Source organism: Salvelinus sp. IW2-2015, linkage group LG4q.1:29 (assembly GCF_002910315.2).
Source record: "Salvelinus sp. IW2-2015 linkage group LG4q.1:29, ASM291031v2, whole genome shotgun sequence".
Classification (NCBI taxonomy): domain Eukaryota; kingdom Metazoa; phylum Chordata; class Actinopteri; order Salmoniformes; family Salmonidae; genus Salvelinus; species Salvelinus sp. IW2-2015.
This window is the reverse complement of record NC_036842.1, coordinates 59369018-59388832: the sequence shown is the minus strand read 5'-3', so window position 1 is coordinate 59388832 and position 19815 is coordinate 59369018. Positions and strand designations below refer to the sequence as shown.

Sequence of the window (19815 nt, the reverse complement as noted above, 5' to 3'; positions counted from 1 at the left end):
TAAAAGTTCTTGTTCAAACAACCATTACTGTGGACTTATCCCTGTTCCACACAGTTTTCCAGTGATAGTCCCGGTCCACACAGGGTCTAGTTTCTCAATTTCTGAGAATATTTGGCAATAAAATAGCATTTTTGCCTCATGCAACATCACTGCCAAAGAACAGTTTTCTGCATTTAGTAGAAAAATAACTAACAATTGGTTACTACAGTATCTGCCATACCCCAATATATATTGCTGCCAATATGAATATATTTGGTGTACTTCAGTGTTTGGGAATGTTCTATTTGCTCTAGTTATGGGTGTTTTGTTCTCAGTATTGAGCTGTAACTGTCAAATCAGAGAGAGCAGGAAATCAGTGTCTCCAGTACATGCGTCTGCAATATGAATCCCTGGTAAGAAGCTGGTAGCCAGGGGTTTAGTGATAAGCTCGCTGACATGATACCTGTATAAGCCTTTTGTTTTGAGAGGGCTTGTCCCTCATGGACTGCATTACTCTGTGAGGGGTATTTGTTACACTGAGGCGTGGGTATATTACTGCAAACCCAATATTTATAAGCAACAAAGACCAATGGAAAGGCAGATTTTTTTTATTTGTGGATAGGGCCCAGTGGATCAAAGGGAATGCCACAGGCTATATGGTGCAGGTGACTGTAAAGGCAGGCTTCATTACAGCATATTTCTCTGGGCTGGGAATGGTTTCCTGCCTCACTCACACGCACTGAGAGGGACATATGCTTCTACTTTTCCTCTTTCGAGTTCAGGCCAGTTGGAGAACCTTAGCATTCAACCCGACGAGTGCTTTTTCTGCCAGGTCTATGGCCTAATCCTGTTTGCAGTGCCTGGAGTCTTGTGAAAGAGCAAATGGTTTCTCATAAAAGGACTTTTCTGTTATTGCATTATATATAATATGGAGAACATGGGTAGAAGTAACCTAGTAGTGACCAAGTCCGTGTGCCTTGTTTAAAATGACTTGTTTACATTCTGTGGCCTCAGACACATTATGGGCTAAGTGCAATGTCAGCTAAGCAAATCAAAGTGCAACGCGCATTTGGAGACTGATATAGATAATATAGGTTTATCTAATAGTAAAGAGTTATTCATGCCAAATATCCTCTGTGCTGATGCAGTATAGCCTACTGGCCATTTGCTGTAAGGAAGTGTATACCCTTCTATAGCCTGCAGATGTTGTAGATAAATCATCCTGCACTGGACCAAGATGGACTCACTTTGTCACTGATGTTTTGACATCCACTGTAGCCTACACAATATATTTTACAGGTCAAAATTATTCTCACTGTCACATAAAAATGTACTACATTATCTTTGATTCTAAGCCTAAAAACACCAATCATTTCAATATTGACTACTTTATATGAAGTCAATATTTGACGGACACTTTATAGAAACGTAGCTTGTTACGGAAGTATATTTATTGGAGCTGTCAGGTGATTTTTAAAAATCAAGTTTTACATTACAAAGACTGTTAAATCACCAGGAAATCAGCTCAAAGTGGTTTTAATGTAGGAAATGTGTACCCAATTATTCCCATGCATATATAGAGAAGCATTATGTGATCACATCCAAATGTAATCAAGAATTGAAATTATTATGTTTTTTTACTATGTCTGTTTGCGCTTCTTGCGGTCATTGTGCAGTACACATTATTTATAATTATGTTCCTGGTCGGCTCCCGACCTGCCGATCAAGAAAACTGAACGTAATTGGGCACCCCTGGCACAAAGCACAGATTATCCATTACATGGCGCAGATATTCCAGTGTACACTGTAACAATGAAAATAAACGTCTTCAAAAATGGAAGGCAGTCGGGAGGCAAGATCAGGTGGGACCATTCTAGCCAATGAGAGGGCAGATACGCTTGTGAACAACAGGCACAAGTCCGATATAAAGTACATTTTCTCAAAGTTGCCGGGATTTGAAGAGTCCTTCTTATGTCAGTACACTCGTAAGAAACTACGCATTACGAAACTTATGTTCGATCAAATAAGCCACACGTTGCAAATATGCCGTTACATTTTTTGTCAACCAAATTCGACATTCATTGTCCTCCATACTAAAACTCCTCGCTTGGTGAGCGGAAAAAACGCCACCTGCTAGAGAAGATAGATTTTGGGCCCAGTTATCCCTCTCGCTTTGCCTCTTCCTCTCTGCATAAAGTAACTGTATGTCTAGTGACGTCATCTAATTTCCGTTGCCATTCTCGTCAGTGCCTCTACAATCAAGGCAGGCTGGAGTAGCTTTCCAACAAAAGTATAAAAAGTATCGACTAAGACTCCCGTTCGGATTTTTAACTTTCTTTTGCACAAATAACCCGAATAATGGAGTCGGAGTTATGGAATTAAAGCCACGAGCACTAGCAATGGACGTTCTTCTTGTGGAATTACTGTTTTATAGCAGCTTGCTCTCTCTGGTTCATGGTAAGTAGCATTTTTTTGTTCGGACCCTGCTCGGAGGTGGCAAAGTTCTTGGAAGCAATGTGGCTATATCTACGTGATATGTGAATGTATCTCGCTAGAGGTCGGTAGTTATAGTAGCCATAAGTTATATTTTAATATTTTAGAGTTGAATAGAGTCTAGCATGTCTTGGCGTGTATTTTCTTTTAAATATTATACGTTTGAGTCTTTTCTTTCCAAGTTGGATACTGACTGTGTGGCAAGAAAATCGCAGGAGTTCACTCAAGCCGAAACTGTCTCGCGCATTTGTGATGCTTTCACACTGTATCAGTAATAGTGAAATGTTCAAAACCCAAAATATGAAATGAGACACATTATTTTGCGCAACTTTACTTAATTATTGAGGGGAACCGCAAAAGTTCATTTTAGAGCCTATACTCCGAGGCCTCAATGTACTGCGATTGATCGCCGGTGTCGGGTGTCATTTGGGAGTCCTTGATTTTCTGTTTGTAAGTGCGAGAAAGTTTGTGTGAAAGTGAAGGACAAGTTGTTTCTCTTTTTTTCCCCAAAACTTTTTGAAGTAGCAAACCACAAATACCCAATGAGATGGGTGAGTTTTTCTGAAGGTGCCCAAAAAATCCTTAAACAATGAATAGGCAAACACATATTTTGTAAGATGGATCATCAAACCACTAACAAAATGCATTTGACCATTTTACATAAATATTTTTGTAAATACTAGGAATCACAAAAAAACATCTCTCAAAGTCTACAAGTGGGTTTAGGTCTATAGATTCTTGTTTTGTGTGTACGTTATTAGCCAGCTGTTTCCACTAGGTTGACTAGGGCTGAATGCACTATATATAGATTAAATTATTAGTTCACTTTTTATCGAATATAGGCTGGCTATGCCTAGAAATAAATCAATACAAGATTTCTGTATGCAGTTTAGCATGATTGTACACAATTAGAGTTTGAAAGAAGTAGAAAGTGAATATTTTGGGGTTTTATGGCCATTCTTTTAAATAGAAAATGGCAGATTAATGCCCACTTAATTTTTTTATCCTTTTCCCCAACATTGATTTTGGCAAATTATCATATACAGTCCTTCAGAATGTATTCACACCCCTGGATTTTTTTTACACATTTGTTGTTTTACAGCCTGAATTGAACATGTATTAAATTCAGATTGTGTGCCACCTATCTACATACAATAACCCACAATGTCAAAGTGGAATTTTCTTTTGAGATTTATATTTAGAATTAAAAGCGTTAATGTCTTGAGTCAAAAGTATTCAACCCCTTTTCTAATGGTAAGCCTAAATACGTTCTGGAGTAAAAATGTGCTTAACAAGTCACATAATAAGGTGCATGGACTAACACTGTGCAATAATAGTGTTTAACATTATTTTTTAATGACTACCTCATCGCTGTACCCCACACATACAATTATCTGTAAGGCCCCTCAGTCAAGCAGTGAATTTCAAACACAGATTCAATCACAAAAAACAGGGTGGTTTTCCAATGCCTCGCAAAGAAGTGCACCTATTGGTAGTTGGGTAACGTGTTTTTTTTWATTATAAAACAGACACTGAATATCCTTTTGAGCATGGTGAAGTTATTAATTACACTTTGAATGGTGTATCAATAGATGCATTCACTACAAAGATACAGGCGTCCTTCCTGATTCAGTTGCCGGAGAGGAAGGAAGCTGCTCAGGGATTTCACCATGAGGCCAATGGTGACTTTAAAACAGATTAATGGCTGTGATAGAACTGACGATGGAATCAACATTATAGTTACTCCACTATACTAAATGACTGAGTGAAAATGAAGTCTGTACAGAATAAAAAATATTCCAAAACATACAGCCTGTTTTGCAATAAGGCACTGAAGTAATACTGCAAAAAATGTGTCAAAGAAATTAACTTTTTGTCCTGAATGCAAAGCATTATGTTTGGTGCAAATCCAACACATTGAGCACAGCTCTTCATATTTTCAAGCATGGGGTTGGCTGCATCATGTTATGGATATGCTCGTCATCGGCAAGGACTAGGGAGTTTTTTATTTGTATAAAAAGAGACTGAATGTAGCTAAGCACAGGCAAAATCCTAGAGGAAACCTGGTTGTCTGCTTTCCAACATGAATGTTTCTGAGTCTTCTACTTTGACATTATAGTATTTTGTGTTGATGAAGACAATTTAAATCCATTTGACAATTAAATCTAAGAGGTGTGAATACTTTCTGATGGCACTGTAATCCTATATTACCCTCTGACTAGTATCAATCAAAAATAAACTCATTATTTTATGTATGATTGTATTCATTTCAATTACGCTCACATTACACATCCTAGGTAAGATTCAGCCCTTTAGTCACTTCATTGTTTAAAATTTAAAAAATAAGTTTGACCATGTTCAGTAACTGTTGCTTTCTTGTGACTGCATATCATAAATCAATCCCTTCAGATCTATTTTCCCAATAGATCTGAGTTTTGGCTAATTGTTCTGCTGTGAAAATAAAGCCTTGCTGTGTATGGGAAGATTTGCACGACTTGAGGCGTGAATGTTATTCCATTCCATGGGTGAAGAATGTAGTCTATAGATTTAATCTTTTTCACACATCAGTTTTTGAAATATGAGTAGGTTATTTGTTTCATTTCTGCTGGGGATGTAGAGAGGACGTTTAGCTGAATTCTGTACACTGTAACAGGCAGTCTAGATTCCCCATGGGTCCCCCACTCCCTTTTCCTTAACACCTACTCTTCCTCGCAACCTCAGACACCACACACAGCACAGCACTCTGATAAGGCTTTGGAGCCAGGGAGCTGTTCTTCCTCCCAACCAGAACAAGAAAATAAGTGGGAGGGAATCACTTCTCAAGCTGAGCACAGTGCTAGAGCAATGGAGGCTTTCTGCCTTCCTTCCTTTCAGGACACTTCTGAAGCTCGTAGAGTAGTCACCCCCTTCCCTTCACCCCCTATCTCTCCTCCCAGTGGAGGGCCAGTTAATCCTGGTGACAAGCTCAGACTCCTCAGCTGTTCCTTTGTGCTCCCTCTTCCACAAACGCCAAGTCCGCTGGATCCAGGTGTTCCTAACTCACCCCCTTTCAAATGACTGACTGGAAAAGCTGGTATGATGCAATGTTGGTAAGTTATTTGAACTGGCAGAGAAAAATGTCAGGGCAGCTATTGACTTAGTTATTAGACTTACTAAGAAAGAGGTTTAGGTTTTTGGGACCCTGTGCAAAAGTAAAACAGAGCAGACTCTGGTATGCATCTTATCCCAAGCTGTGTGCCCTTGAGCAGAATTGAGTTTCTTATTCAGGTAGTAAGTAGCCTATCTGATAGGCTGTACTTTCCTCTCTATTTGAGCCATCTTTTTTTTTTAAGCTTCAAGTGCAAAATTCATGTGAGGCATAGTGCATTTATATCAAAACTAAGGAAATGCCTGAAGGTTCTGAACCCTATATTTTTATATACCCGGTCTTAATTTCTTTCTTCACGGTGGGCCCATCTTCGGAGAGTGCATTTCTCCTGAGTGCCAGAGCTTTCATTGTGCTTTTTCATGGAAGTTTCCAGGTTCCTCCTGCTGTTTTATACAGATGGAAAGTTCTTCATTGAGTGTTGCTGAGAAAGAAAATGGAATACTGTCGAGAGGGGACAGAAACATAGGCTTTGAAGATGGACCTGTACAGGGTCTAGCACTATAGTGTTTTTGTTTCGGGTCAGCCATTTTGATATAAACTAGCCTTCCAGTGTATAGAGTTGCTGATTGCCTCACCGGCAAGATGTTTGCAGGGTTGTTAAACTATATCCTTATAGCTACACCCCCAAATGATAATGTGGCCTATAGGCTGTTCATTTCTATGTCTATATTAGCTGGCTTGATAATCCAACTGTTGGAGCCACTTGACCATGATGATAGGCAAATAAGGAACCACATTCTTGTCAGTGAAGGATCGTGTCTGGGAGCCAGTCATGGATGTTTAGGAAAGCGCTGGCATTGTTTGTTTGGTAGACTGGCTCCTGGCCCTGCCTCTTGGGATTGTGCATTTGGGGCAGAGACCTAGAGCGACTGCTTTGCAGCATGTGGAGTGGACAGGCCTCTGCTCAGATCTCATAAAAAGTGCAGCTGTTGAGTTTTGTAATCCCCACTGTTATGTATCCACTGGGGGCTGAGGTGTCAAGAATCCTCCCTGATGGCTTTCGGTGGTCTCTCTCTCTCTGGGCCTCCACATTCTGCTGTCTTTTTAGGAATGCCTTTGGATTACCAATGGGGCGTATTTGTTTTCAACACTCCAATGTCCAATACACACGGCCACTTACTTCCAAGCTAAATCCTTGAGATCTCATAATCAGGATGTAGTGTACTTGTTGTATGCCACATGTTGACTAGGCCTAGTTTCTAGAGACTTTCTTTGATTGTGGCATTTCTGTAGCAGAGTTCTCTGTACCTTTAGGCAGTGATAGTGTTATGTTCCTCTCCAGGTCACAACTCTTCTTTCAGTATTGACCTATGAACCTTGTGATTCAGGGAAGAAAAGAAAGAGGGAGACGCACGTGGCCTTATGGGAGAATTAGGCTGTGACTTGTGGCTTTAAATCTAAAGCTTATTCTCCCTCTTTTTCTCCACTAGTACCTGTGTGATAGCCATCTTCTGTCTTTCTCACTGTCTAACATGTGCACCACACTACAAAGACATGTGTTATGTGTTTGTGGAATCCAGATTTAATTCCACAAAATCATGGTTTAAGAAAGGTTACGTTGGACATATCGGCCTAGATATGGGGAGGACGGGGTAGAAACTATGTATGAGGTCTCCCATCACATTTAAATGTGTCGCTCATCTCAGTTAATTTGCCTCACAGCCCTTTTGTAGTCAATAATGAGGAGTCGTGTTCTGAGGATGTGTAGACAGGCAGTAAATTGTGGTTAGTCTGGGTTTTAATCCTGTTCAGGGGGAGGAAGTTCTCCTTAGCAGCAACAAGCAGCAGTCCATGGCAGCTTCAACATGGTTTGTACTGAAGGTTAAACAAGTGATTATACCCCAGAGAAAGTTGGAACATGTTTTGACAACTTTTTATGTAAAACATTGCTGACGGAGGCATCTTTTTATTACATTTTTTATTTAACCTTTATTTAACTAGGCAATTCAGTTAAGAACAAATTCTTATTTACAGTGACAGCCTACCGGGGAACAGTCCCCCTGCCTTGTTCAGGGGCAGAACAACAGATTTTTACCTTGTCAGCGATGGGATTTGATCCAGCAACCTTTCGGTTACTGGCCCAACACTCTAACCACTAGGCTACCTCTCTCCTCTCCGCAAGCATTGTCATTGCTTTCTGCCAGTGATGACATCAGTCTGTGTGTATGCATCCAATGCCCCCATCCCAATCAGCAGTCACTGAGTCACCACTTGCTTACTGGGTGGCACATTATGCAATCCAGCTTTTGCTATTGGCGTTCACTCTCCTTGCGGAATATGTAACTTGATTCTAAATGTAATTAACATGAAAGGTCATGGGCTTCTCTTAGTCAAATTTCAACCTAAATGAGAGTAGGTTGTATAATGGCTGTGTACCTTCTTTTTTTCTTTTTTTCTTTTTCCTCAGGATCTCCCTTGCTGCTGTTTGCCAACCGGCGGGATGTGAGGCTGGTGGAGGTGGGGAGGCCGGAGTCGGTGGTGGTGGTCAGTGATCTGGAGGATGCTGCTGCCGTGGATTTTCTCTACTCTGAAGCACTCATCTTCTGGACTGACGTCAGCGAGGAGGCCATCAAGCAAACCTACTACAATCAGTCCACTCACTGTAAGCGTTACAGCGCCGCATGCCAGTTAGGGACTTATGTTGTGTTGGCTTCCATTTGTAAGTGTGTTAAATATGTGTCGTTTTTAAGTTGGTTGCAAATATAATTAAACATTAATATATTCTGCAAAGCATAGATAAACTGGAAAAAAGATGCAAACTAAGCTAAGTCTAGATAATCGCACAAGAATGTCACTAATAATGTAGGGATGTTAAGTGTAGACCTAAGTGTTCCCACTGAAATGTTGGCATTTTGTTTTTAGCTCTGAAAGAGGCCATGGGGACAGGGCAGACTGTTGTCGTGTCAGGCCTCGACTCCCCTGACGGACTGGCTTGCGATTGGTTGGGCCGTAAACTATACTGGACCGACTCGGAGACCAACCGCATTGAAGTAGCCAACCTGGATGGCACATCTCGGAAAGTGCTCTTCTGGTTAGACCTGGACCAACCCCGGGCCATCGCCCTGAACCCAGCCCATCGGTGAGTCTCTGGCCTGACCTCTTTCTCTCCCCTGACTGGACATGGTTTGGGGTGGGTTCCTAGGTCATGTATCCGCACTAGCCTCCCCTTCCCTCCATGTGTATTTCTGGTTCATACATGCATCCGTTGGTTGATGAGAGAGGGTGGAAAACCTGCTTTTCAGCTGGGTCTGTTTCCTGTTGTTGTGTTGCGTAGATCCTCTGGATCCCCTTTTCTCTCATAGGGCACTGTTTCTAATTCTACGTCAGGGACTAAGGTTGTGTATCCTTTGTTAGCATTGTTGAGTCAGTGAAATTCCACCTCAGTCAGTGGAAATTAATGCAGGAATACCTTTTTAGTTGATGGATTTAGTGCAATTGAGTGCTATTTTTCAATGTATATGGTTTATTAACGTTTGGACTTTAAACCCCAATAACCTTTTTTTTTTTTACTCTTTAGCATAGCGATATAAAAACTAAAACAGATTATGGTGTCAAGAGTTTAACTCTGTACAAAGTTGTGTTCATACAGTTCAAATAAATATATCACTGAAATACTGTCCGATAAACCAAGTAAGATTTGAGTTATTCATTTGTTGAATTCTTTCTCTGAAAGACATTTGTTCATCTTGAAGAAGCACAAAAACACAATACATTAGCCATTTTTAGGTTCTTGCAGTCTTCCGTTTTGAGATCTCTCCTTTTGAGTACAGCTCCTGCCAGCTTCAGTAGTGTTTTTTTTGGGGTTGAGTAGTGGAGGGAAAGGTGTTCAGTCCTTGGTAGGCCACAGTCCAGGATCCAGTTATAGCCTAGTTCAGCTAGCGCTGGTGGATGGTGTGTTTAAGCTAACATATATTTTGATTTGCACAACGTTTACTTGCTGAGGTGGTGGCTAGGTGGAAGGCTGTTCTCAACCACATCACCTAATATGAGCGTTATTTAGAGGTGCCAATTATGTCCAATGTTGATACTCATTTCATTACGTTGATTATTAGTTTAGAAGCAACTCTAGATTCAACTTTTTTTTATTTCACAAATACTATCAATTATGCGTATACCTAATAACAATATATGCGAAATGGGCTGTCCTGAATGTGTCTCAAATGCGAGTTGACATGTGTTGCCTTTCCCTTCTGTCCTTGCTTTGCCCTCATGAGGCTGTTAAGAGTTTAATTCCTAGACAGCACAGCCGTTGTTCTTCATGCTCTTTGTTCAACCAATAACTGAATTCTAATGGGGGTATAGGAGCAGGGAAGCTCTTAATTGTGAAAAATGTGCTAGCTGAGTTTGGCACCATTGTCAAACTAATATGTTAGGTCTTTGGGGGGGGGGTGTTCATGCTTGGTCTCCCTGCTGGCATTAGGTTTAAGAGTTTCCGATGGTGGGTGACATGCTTGCTGTCGTACCACATGCTAAATGAATGAATAATCGGGCTTCTCCAAACTCCCGTTTCCTGACACCATAATTGTATTTTCTACCCGGCTGGACACAGGAATGCTGTTCACCGTGTCAGTTGGTGCACAGTGTTACATTCTAATCAGCTACTGGGTCCCTGACACATAGGCGATCCATTCTGGCACAAATCTACATGTCAGACTTTTCCTATCAAAAGACATGGATTTAAAAAAAGATCTTTGCTTTTATTGGCTCTTGTTGGAACGTGATGTCTGAGAGTTAGCTACTCGTACAGTATATCCATTTTTGGACGTATTTAGAATGCAACTGAAACCCACAAGGTGCTCTGCTCTCAGGGCCTAGAGTTCAGGAATTCACATCATCCTGAGTAATGTGCGTCAGGGGGGCTCTGGGAACATGGAGCTATCCCTAATGTTACAGAAGTATACCAAACATTATGACCCTCCCATTCCTGGACCTTTGGTGGACCATTCTTGATTCACACACGGTAAACTGTTGAGTGTGGAAAAACCCAGCAGTGTTGCAGTTTGACACAAACCGGTGCGCCTGGCACACATACTATCATACCCAGTTCAAAGGCACCTAAATATTCTGTCTTGCCCATTTATCCTCTGAGTGGCACACATGCACAATCCATGTCTCGAGGCTTAAAAATCCGTCTTTCGCCTGGTCAGTCTGTCATGGGAACAGCAGTTAATGTTTTGTATACTCAGTGTATCTGCTTTCTAGCTGACCTTGTACAACACTGGAACAACACTGATGTTAGTGACCCAAAACTGACCTCTGAGTGTGTCTTTTTGTTGTGAGTAGCCTATGAGTAGTAGTAAGACAGTCTACCACACCCAATACTTTCTCTAGCCAGTTTGATAAATGGAAAAACGGAGTAAGCCATAGACCAGGACAACCGGGAAACCTGGAGGCAGCGCATACGTTGTTCATAAAATTCTGCATGTTTGTTCCAGGTTATTTTACAACAGCTTTTCAGTTCTAACACCATTTTTATTCTGTCCGTTTTAACATGCACTACACGGCCAAAAATATGTGGACACCCCTTCAAATTTGTGGATTCGCCTTTTTCAGCCACACCCGTTTGTGACAGTTGTATAAAATTGAGCACAGAAGCCATGCAAACTCCATAGGCGGCAGAAAGGCCTTACTGAAGAGCTCAGTCACTTTCAACGTGGCAGCGTCATAGGATGCCACCTTTCCAACAAGTCTTTTGGTAATTTCTGCCCAGTCAACTGTAAGTGCTGTTATTGTGAAGTGGAAACGTCTAGGAACAACAATGGCTCAGCCGCAAAGTGGTAGGCCACACAAGCTCACATAAAGGGGCTGCAGAGTGCTGACACATGTAAAAATCGTCTGTCCTCTGTTGCAACACTCACTACCAAGTTCCAAACTGCCTCTAGAAGCAATGTCAGCACGAGCTGTTCGTCGGCAGCTTTATGAAATGGGTTTCCATGGCCAAGCAGCCGCCAGAAGCCTAAGATCATCATGCGCGTCGGCTGGAGTGATTTAAAGCTCACCGCCATTGGACTCAGGAGCAGTGGAAACGTGTCTTCTGGAGTGATGAATCACGCTTAACCATCTGGCAGTCTGACAGATGAGTCTGGGTTGGCGGATGCCAGAAGAACGCTACCTGCCCGAATGCATAGTGCCAACTAAAGTTTGGAGGAGGAATAATGGCCTGGGGCTGTCTTCATGGTTTGGACTATGCCCCTTAGTTCCAGTGAAGTGACATCTGAATGCTACAGCATACAATTACATTCTCAACAATTGTGCTTCCAAGTTTGGGGAAGGCCCTTTTCTGTTTTAGCATGGCAATGCCCCCGTGCACCAAGCGAGGTCCATACAGAAGTGTTTTGTCGCGATCGGTGTGGAAGAACTTGACTGGCCTGCCCAGACCCCTGACCTCAACCCCATCGAACACCTTTGGGATGAATTGGAACACCGACTGCGAGCCAAGCCTAATGGCCCGACCTCACTAATACCCTTGTGGCTGAATGGAAGCAAGTCCCCGCAGCAATGTTTCAACATCTAGTGGAAAGACTTCCCAGAAGAGTGGAGGCTGTTATAGCAGCAAAAGGGGGGACCAACTCCACATTAATGCCCAAAATTTTGTAATGAGCTATTCGACGAGCAGGTGTCCATATACTTTTGGCCATGTAGTGTATGTAGGATAATTTCTATTTGCTGGTGGGCTTCCCTGTCCATCCACCACCTCAGCTGTCTATGAATAGAAATGTAACATGCCTAATGTAGCCTCCATTCAATGCAGTGCACATTGGAGCCACTGCAGGTATTCTGGGCACAACATGCAGACTACAACTTGGAGATCTGCCAGGTTTTAAGATTTCTATCAGGCGTTATCAGAGGACGTGTGGGGACATGAGAACGTGTGTGTGCATGTTAGGGGTGAAAACGTTTTAAACGAAATTGGGATCCTAAACGTTAAGAAAAATCCCTAACTCCAAATTTTTTATTTAACATTTAAATCACAGTGCAGTTATCACACAACTACCACTAACAGGTCCCGATAAATATATATCATAATAAATATATATTTTTTAATATATTTTTTTACAAATACCTAACACAACGATGCTGTACTGTTAGTAGGAGAACAAATTGCATTTTTTTCCCATCTTTAGATCAAGCGGCGCTATCTAAAGTGACGAGGGGAGCAGAGATGACAACCAAGTCGACTTATTGCATAGTACCGGTCTTGACTTTATCAAACCGAGAGAAACTAGTTAAGCTAGCTAGTTAATGTTAGCTAGGCTAATTGAGACTACATAACATGAACTGTGTGCTTTCTCCCTGTCCGACTCATACAGTAAATAACTCCATTCAGATGAAGTAGCAGCCTGCTTGTTGGCTCTTGGTGTTGTAGCCTGTCTTTCTCAATTAACTTGTAGTTCTGTCATTTTAATTCCATCTTCCATTGATTGCCTAGATATATAATAACTTGCCACACGGAGGCTCTAGCTCTGACTGTAGCCTAGTGCCGGTTTGACTTTCACGACAACAGGAACAAGCTACACACACTACTCTTTTGTGAAAAGCAAGAGTAACAGCAGCATAAATGATACCATGGGAAGCGCAATGCCGATGTCTACTGTTGGGAGTGTTTGAGGACACATTTTTATTGAAACCCTGGACAAGCACACCTGATTCAACTAATCATCAAGCCCTCAATTGTGTTGAATGAGGTGTGTTTGTCAAGGGCTACAACAAATATGTCCTGTTGAGTACTGGAGGACCAGCGTTGGGAACACTCATGTAGACCACCTGTATTGTTAATTCACATGGTATTTTATGTTTCAAGCCTTCTGAGAGTGGGTCTTATCAGTGGTGCTGTACAAAGTTTTGCTGGGTCTTTAGTTGTGTTTATGCTGCCTGCTTTGTTTTGTACTCTGCCGGGGAAAATGGAAACCTTTCATTTGGTAGGACCATTGGGTGTGTTTGGGTGCTGTTTTACTTATTGACTCTTATTTTCCTCCTCAGCTATATGTACTGGACAGACTGGGGGGAGGAGCCTCGCATCGAGAGGGCGGGGATGGACGGCAGCAACAGGAAGATCATCGTGGAGGTGGACATCTATTGGCCGAACGGTCTCACCATTGACCTGGACGAACAGAAACTGTACTGGGCCGACGCCAAGCTGAGCTTCATCCACAGAGCTAACTTGGATGGCTCCTCACGGTCAGTCTGTTCTCATTATTAGTTTGTACACCCTTTGTGCAAAAGCAGCCAGGGATCTGACTGAACCGTAGCACTGGACTCAACTTAATTTCAGAGGATGAGACGGCTGAAACCTCCAATCCAAACACATTTGACTCTGGAGGTCCCAATCCAAACATTGGCTCTGCATGTAGGCCCAGTTGTGACCCCCTCCCTCTGTGGTTCTCTAAACTGGAGATTACCTCTGCCATACTGTTGAAACCCTATCTGACTTGGCATTATAGTTGTGATTGGGGCCCTCGGGTTGACTTTCCTTTGTGTAACTTGGATTTAATGGCAGTGTTCATAAAGAGGTAGGGCTGGGCGGTATACCGTATTTTACTATATACCGGTATTCATACACAGTTTGGGTTTTTAACATTTTATAACCGTATTTCAATGTTTGATTTGTTAAATGTGATGCGCAACTCCAGCACGTGTAATATCTGTTTTTATAGTTGACTCCATTTGCTATTTGAGTCTTTCTCTCCCTCCTGCTGCATGCCGCTTCCCACACCAAGCCCTGCCCCCTGTCACTCAAGGAGAGAGCAGCTACTCGACCACAGTCGGAGCACTTTCTTGCTGTTAACTCGGCACTGCAGTCTGCATGGTCAGATGGATGCAACTAGATGTTAGTGACATGGTGCTTTCCACAAGAGTTCTCTAATTGCACTATTAGTTTGTTATTGTCTGCAAACTACTATCTGCTGGTGCGTTTTAGCAAGTTGTGGCTGAAATAAATATTGTAAGCTGCTAATATAGCTGGATAGCTAGCTTGCTAAATGTCCTAAGAGTCAGCGCAAACGTAGCTATTTAATACAGCATGTTACCAGTGCTGGTGTAGGCCTAGATGATCATGTTTGTGCAACGGTATCTTCTAAATCAAAGCGGAATAGGCGAAGCATGAATATGTTAGCTAGCTATATGATGTAATTTAACATCTAATTAGGGTCACCTGGAAACACTGACCAACACTTTGGCACCTACCCTGTGAATAATTTTTCCCTGTCTTATTCTTTCGTTGTCATGGCAAACAACAATGTATTCAAGGTGCTGCCCACTATATTCCAACTATAGAATTGGAATAATCATTAGTGCTGAGCGATTGGTACTTATGGAGGTCTGTTCGATTTATTTTTAAAAATCATCACGGTTTTTGGTTAAATGTTTTTGTGAAATAATGGCATTCAAATGATTTTTGAGCTTTTTAATGGAATTCCAATGCCAAAAATAGTTAACATTCAATTGCCAGAACATTGAAAATATTGCATTGTCTCTCAGGTCTGCATTGGGTAGACATCAATAGAAAAATGTCAAATTACTATGAAATAAAATATTTCCGTTGTAGATATTACTTCGTTTTTAATCGATGACTTCAAGAAATGAAAAATCAAGTAATGTCATCTCTGCTCAGGCAGTAGCAGTCTGCCAGCCAGACAACGTTCTGTGCTCCCCATATGTATTGTCTTTAGTCATCCTATTTAGCTAGGCTAGCCTGACTAAGCATGCTGCAGAGCTGTCTGACTAATTAATTTGACAAGTTCTTCAAAATAGATAAGGCATACTTTCACGAACTGTCTCTATCCTTCTTGTTGTGTATGTTCCTCATGCAGTCTGTGTGCTAACATAGCAGGAGTGAAAGTGTATCCATCTCTGTCTGAGACTGAAAAAAACGGGCACAATAAATTATGGTCATTGTTTTTGCTCTTAACTAGGTTGAATATTTGCTCGATGAAAACTACAGCTCCGTTCAGCCCAGCGTCCAACACAGTTCTTGACATGATTTCTCTCGTGAATGATTTGATTTAATTCTAGAGAGACGGCGCCTTGGGCTCACCAAAAAAAAAAAAACTAATGTAATTGAACCAACGTTGGTCAATTATGTGTTTGATAACAAAAAATGACATGTTGGTCAATCGCTCAGCGCTAATAATCATTATATTTCCAAGGTTCCAACAGTTCACCAATTAACTAAGCCTACGTATTTTTTTGCCCATATCATGCAGCCCCGTGTGGCACACTGTGGAAATGATAACGGAAATGCAAAAAATTATAAATGCATTATAATTATTATATTTTTGTTGCATTGAACACTATAAAACAATTAGAATGGCGAAAGCCCCATTTTTGAAATCATGTATAATTTATGCGTTGCCACCCTAGGGTCATGAACTAATCAAAGCATATTTAGTATTTTTATTATTCAAAAACTCAAAATACGGTCAAATGTGAAAAATATTGTGATAACATTTTGGCCATATTGCCCAGCCCTAAAGAGGGCCCTTCTCTCGTTCAGACAAGACTGCTTTCTTCAGGTTGTAGAGTGAAAGGCGTTTTTCTCAAGATCAATGCAGTTGCAATACCCTCGTTTGTTTAACTCCCAAAGGACCAGATTGCCCAGTGTGTTATGTCAATTTGAAATTAAGTTGTGATTTCTAACTTAAGGATAAGACGCACCATGGTGGAACTGTTTCTTGCCAACTGTAATCTAATTGCATGCCTCTAGTAATGGTACTCGGYATTATCGTAAGCACTCTTACAGAGAAAAGTCAACTTCACCCCAGAAGTAGTTTCTGTTAGCGTTTACCTCTTAAAGCGAGACGTTTTTGCCTTTCATGTGCAACACATTCTTGACACGTCTGATTAATGGAGCAGTTTGTAGTGTGTTTTCTTCAAACATGCACACGTCCAACTTCCAAGTACGTCGAATGCGAAATAGCTGTGAAATCTGGTGTAATTATATATATTTTTTCTCTCCCAACCCCTCGTTCTTCACACGCTATTAAAGTTTTGGAGAAAACATGCTGTCGCCCTCCTCGACCCTACCCCTCTGAAAAGGGATCCATTTACCTACCAACCAACCCTCCACAGTCTGGTGATTGATGAMGGCCTCAACAGAATTCTGCTTTCTGTATCAGGGTTCTTAACACTTGTGCAACGGCATGCCACGCTTTGATCCTGCATTTTATTTATGTCCTCACAGGGCTGACTGGCTGTTGGCCTGACTGTGTCGTCTGGCGGCGCAAAGGGGAGCACTACTGGATGAGGCTGCGCTCGGTACTCTGTGCTGCTCTGGTCTGGCTTTGATAGACTACTGCTCTGACTTACTTCCCCACTGAATCAGGACAGCTGTACTGTTAGTACAGAGCCGGGGCAATCGTTCCCCTGTTAAATAGTTTACCAGATGCTGCATTAAAGTCTGATGACAGGCTGATTTGTTAAATTTTCCCTTGGAAAGGGCTTGGTGCGGCTCCTGAACTGTGGTTCCATGACGTCACTACGTGTTCCAACGCATCCTCTTTAGGGCCTGACTGAAATCCCAACCAGGGGGCTCAAGCTTGTTGTTAACTAATTTCCCCTACCACTTGTTATTTTTGGTATGAATTTATTCCTACTCAGTCTGGGTTTTTGCTATGGCCAGGACGATACCTGTTTCGCAATACTCGTTAGTATCTTAACAAGAAAACAAAACACAGAAGATTGAACTTCTTTAAGAAAACGGCTCTAATATTGGAAACAAACATTGTCATCCAGTGTCACAATTATTTATTTTCCAAGCAATAGCACACTATTTTACATGCAGCAGGTTTCTGCTTCGTGTTCATTTTTGCCATGGAAGAAATATTGCTGGTATCGTGAAGGCCCTAGATTTTGCCAGTTACTGCTGTTTGGTGTCATGACATTCACACTTGTAGAATGGCTGAGACGCACAACTCAACATCTCAACTGATACTCCTCTTCATTGCGTTCCAATTTTACTCTTACAAATATACCGTCTAAGCATGGATTGGTACTGATGGCTAAAAAGGTATGCTGATCCATAAATTATGTTTTGAATTCACAGGGAGACTGTGGTGGAGGGCACCCTCACCCACCCGTTTGCCCTCACCCTGTCAGAGGAGACTCTGTACTGGACAGACTGGCAGACCCGCTCCATCCACGCCTGCAACAAACACACAGGAGACAAGAGGAGGGAGATCCTCAGTGGAATCTACTCCCCCATGGACATCCAAGTGCTGGGTCCAGATAGACAGCCAGACAGTAAGTAGTGCCTCTTCAGTTCATTCTGCATGTGTAACGGCCTGCAATGTGTTACTTAAATATCCCCATGGTACTCATAATGAATGTTAGAGAGCACAACATAACAGATTGTCTTTGTTTTGGGAGGATATTTTTAGTGCGTTATGATTCCCATCTGTGTGTCTATGGTTGTGTGTGTTGGGAGGTAGTGAAAAACGGATGACTTTGGCAGTGTGTAAACATTGACACGCCTGTGTTTGGGGAGTGAATGATGACGAACGCCACCATTATGGTGGGTTGCGTCTCCCAAGGAGTTTGGGGAGGGCAGGTGATATAGAGAAAGATGGAAAGGTAGGAGGCTTAGATAAGAAACTTTAGAGAGGACGACATTGATATTTAGGAGGTAGGCCATTTAGATAAATATTCAACAATAAATCTCCTAACCTGTATATTAAGCCGCCATAAATTCAATCCAGAAATGAGTTGGCTTAGACTTTGTGTGAGAGGAGTTTGAGCAATTTGGCCTTTGACTGTGGCCTGGTTGTAATCCTCCTTTAGTGCTGTGAGAAAGGGGAGGGTTGGTGTTTGCTGGTCCACTGTGCCAGCCGCTGGGCTTTGTAGCTCTGTAGTGCCCTGCTGAGATTGGCAGAGCGTGACCCAGTAGACAGGGAAAATCACGCCACAGGACATCAAACTTTGTGGCACAGCTATTGTCCGAGCAGCGACCTTTTTATTGTGGAGCAAAAATATCACAGTTGGTTTATTTTGAAAGAAAAATTATATTTTTGTTTTTTTGAAAGTCTTCAAGTTTTTCATCAATTGTTGTCAGAATGGTTCTCTCGAAGACACCAGTACATGTGAATAGAAGACGCTCGCAGTGTGGCTTTCAGTTTTAGGGACAGTTTCACTGACTTTCAGTGAAATCTCTACTGACATTGCTCTTTGCTCCTTCAGTCCAAACTCCTTGCAGTGTGGACAACGGAGGCTGCTCCCACCTGTGCCTGCTGTCCCCCATACAGCCTTTCTACAGCTGTGCCTGCCCCACTGGAGTCAAGCTCAAGGAGGATGGGAAGACCTGCCGCCCAGGTAAGAGACAAGCCGCTGTGGCCACTACCCTCAGTTGGTATGGGTTTCTCCGTAGAGAGCCCCCTTTTTGAAAAGACTACACAATGGTTGTATCTCAAATGGCACACTATTCCCTATACAGTGCATTGCTTTTGGGCGCTGGTCAAAAGTAGAGCACTTTAGAGGGAATAGGGTGCCATTTGAGAATCAAGCCCACACAATGCCCCCCCAGTGATGACGCCCTCTCCTAATGCTACTGTACATGTGTCGCGGTTTCACATTAGACATTCCTATCTGGTGTACGGGACATTATTGACATTTCTGAGGTTATTTTATTTATGGACTCTTGAGTTAGGCCTATTCAATTGCAAGAGCTGCCCTTAATCACACAAACCAAAAGTCATATTGTCCCAATTTCTTTAAACAGATTAGGAAATATGCCAAGATCTATTTTTCATTTCATAACAACGTGCACAGTAATTAAGCATCAAATTCAGTTAAAATGTTAGATTTTCATTTTTTTAATACAATTATTCAATTAAGATATTTTTATTGGGTGTATTGGCATCCTGTTCCTCGACCATGCCTAACCAGAGAGCCATTAAAAGGGCCTAATCTCTGACAGATGGCTGCTACACACTGCGAGCTCTTCAATGCACAATTTACCCTGCCGTTTGCTCTTAATTTCTATTGCCCCCACATACAGACAGCTACATTTAGCCTAGAAGCCTACTACTCCACCACCTCCTCTCCCCACATTCCCTACTTTCCAGAGTTTACCAAAGGCCACAGATGTGACTGACTGACTGAAATTCAGGAAGGTTGGACCTCCCCTGTTTATGCGTTGTTGTGTTGCTGCTGCGGTCATTTCCCTTGCCACTCCAATCTCCTCGCCTTACTTCTGGGCAGAGAGC

At 42.0% G+C, this 19815-nt stretch overlaps 1 protein-coding gene across 2 annotated transcripts in view; it reads left to right on the top strand.

Moving 5' to 3' along the window:
* The first annotated feature begins 1969 nt into the window (after positions 1–1969).
* The window catches only part of lrp5 (low density lipoprotein receptor-related protein 5), a 51583-nt gene continuing 33737 nt past the window's right edge, over positions 1970–19815 (top strand). The window contains exons 1-6 of one of the 2 annotated variants that reach the window (XM_023985201.2): positions 1970–2436; positions 8028–8222; positions 8483–8699; positions 13601–13798; positions 17661–17857; positions 18791–18922. In XM_023985201.2, coding sequence (XP_023840969.1) covers positions 2352–2436; positions 8028–8222; positions 8483–8699; positions 13601–13798; positions 17661–17857; positions 18791–18922 — 1024 coding nt within the window. In that variant the 5' untranslated portion in view covers positions 1970–2351. The remainder of the gene's footprint in view (positions 2437–8027; positions 8223–8482; positions 8700–13600; positions 13799–17660; positions 17858–18790; positions 18923–19815) is intronic. The other variant, XM_023985202.2, reaches the window with a different exon arrangement.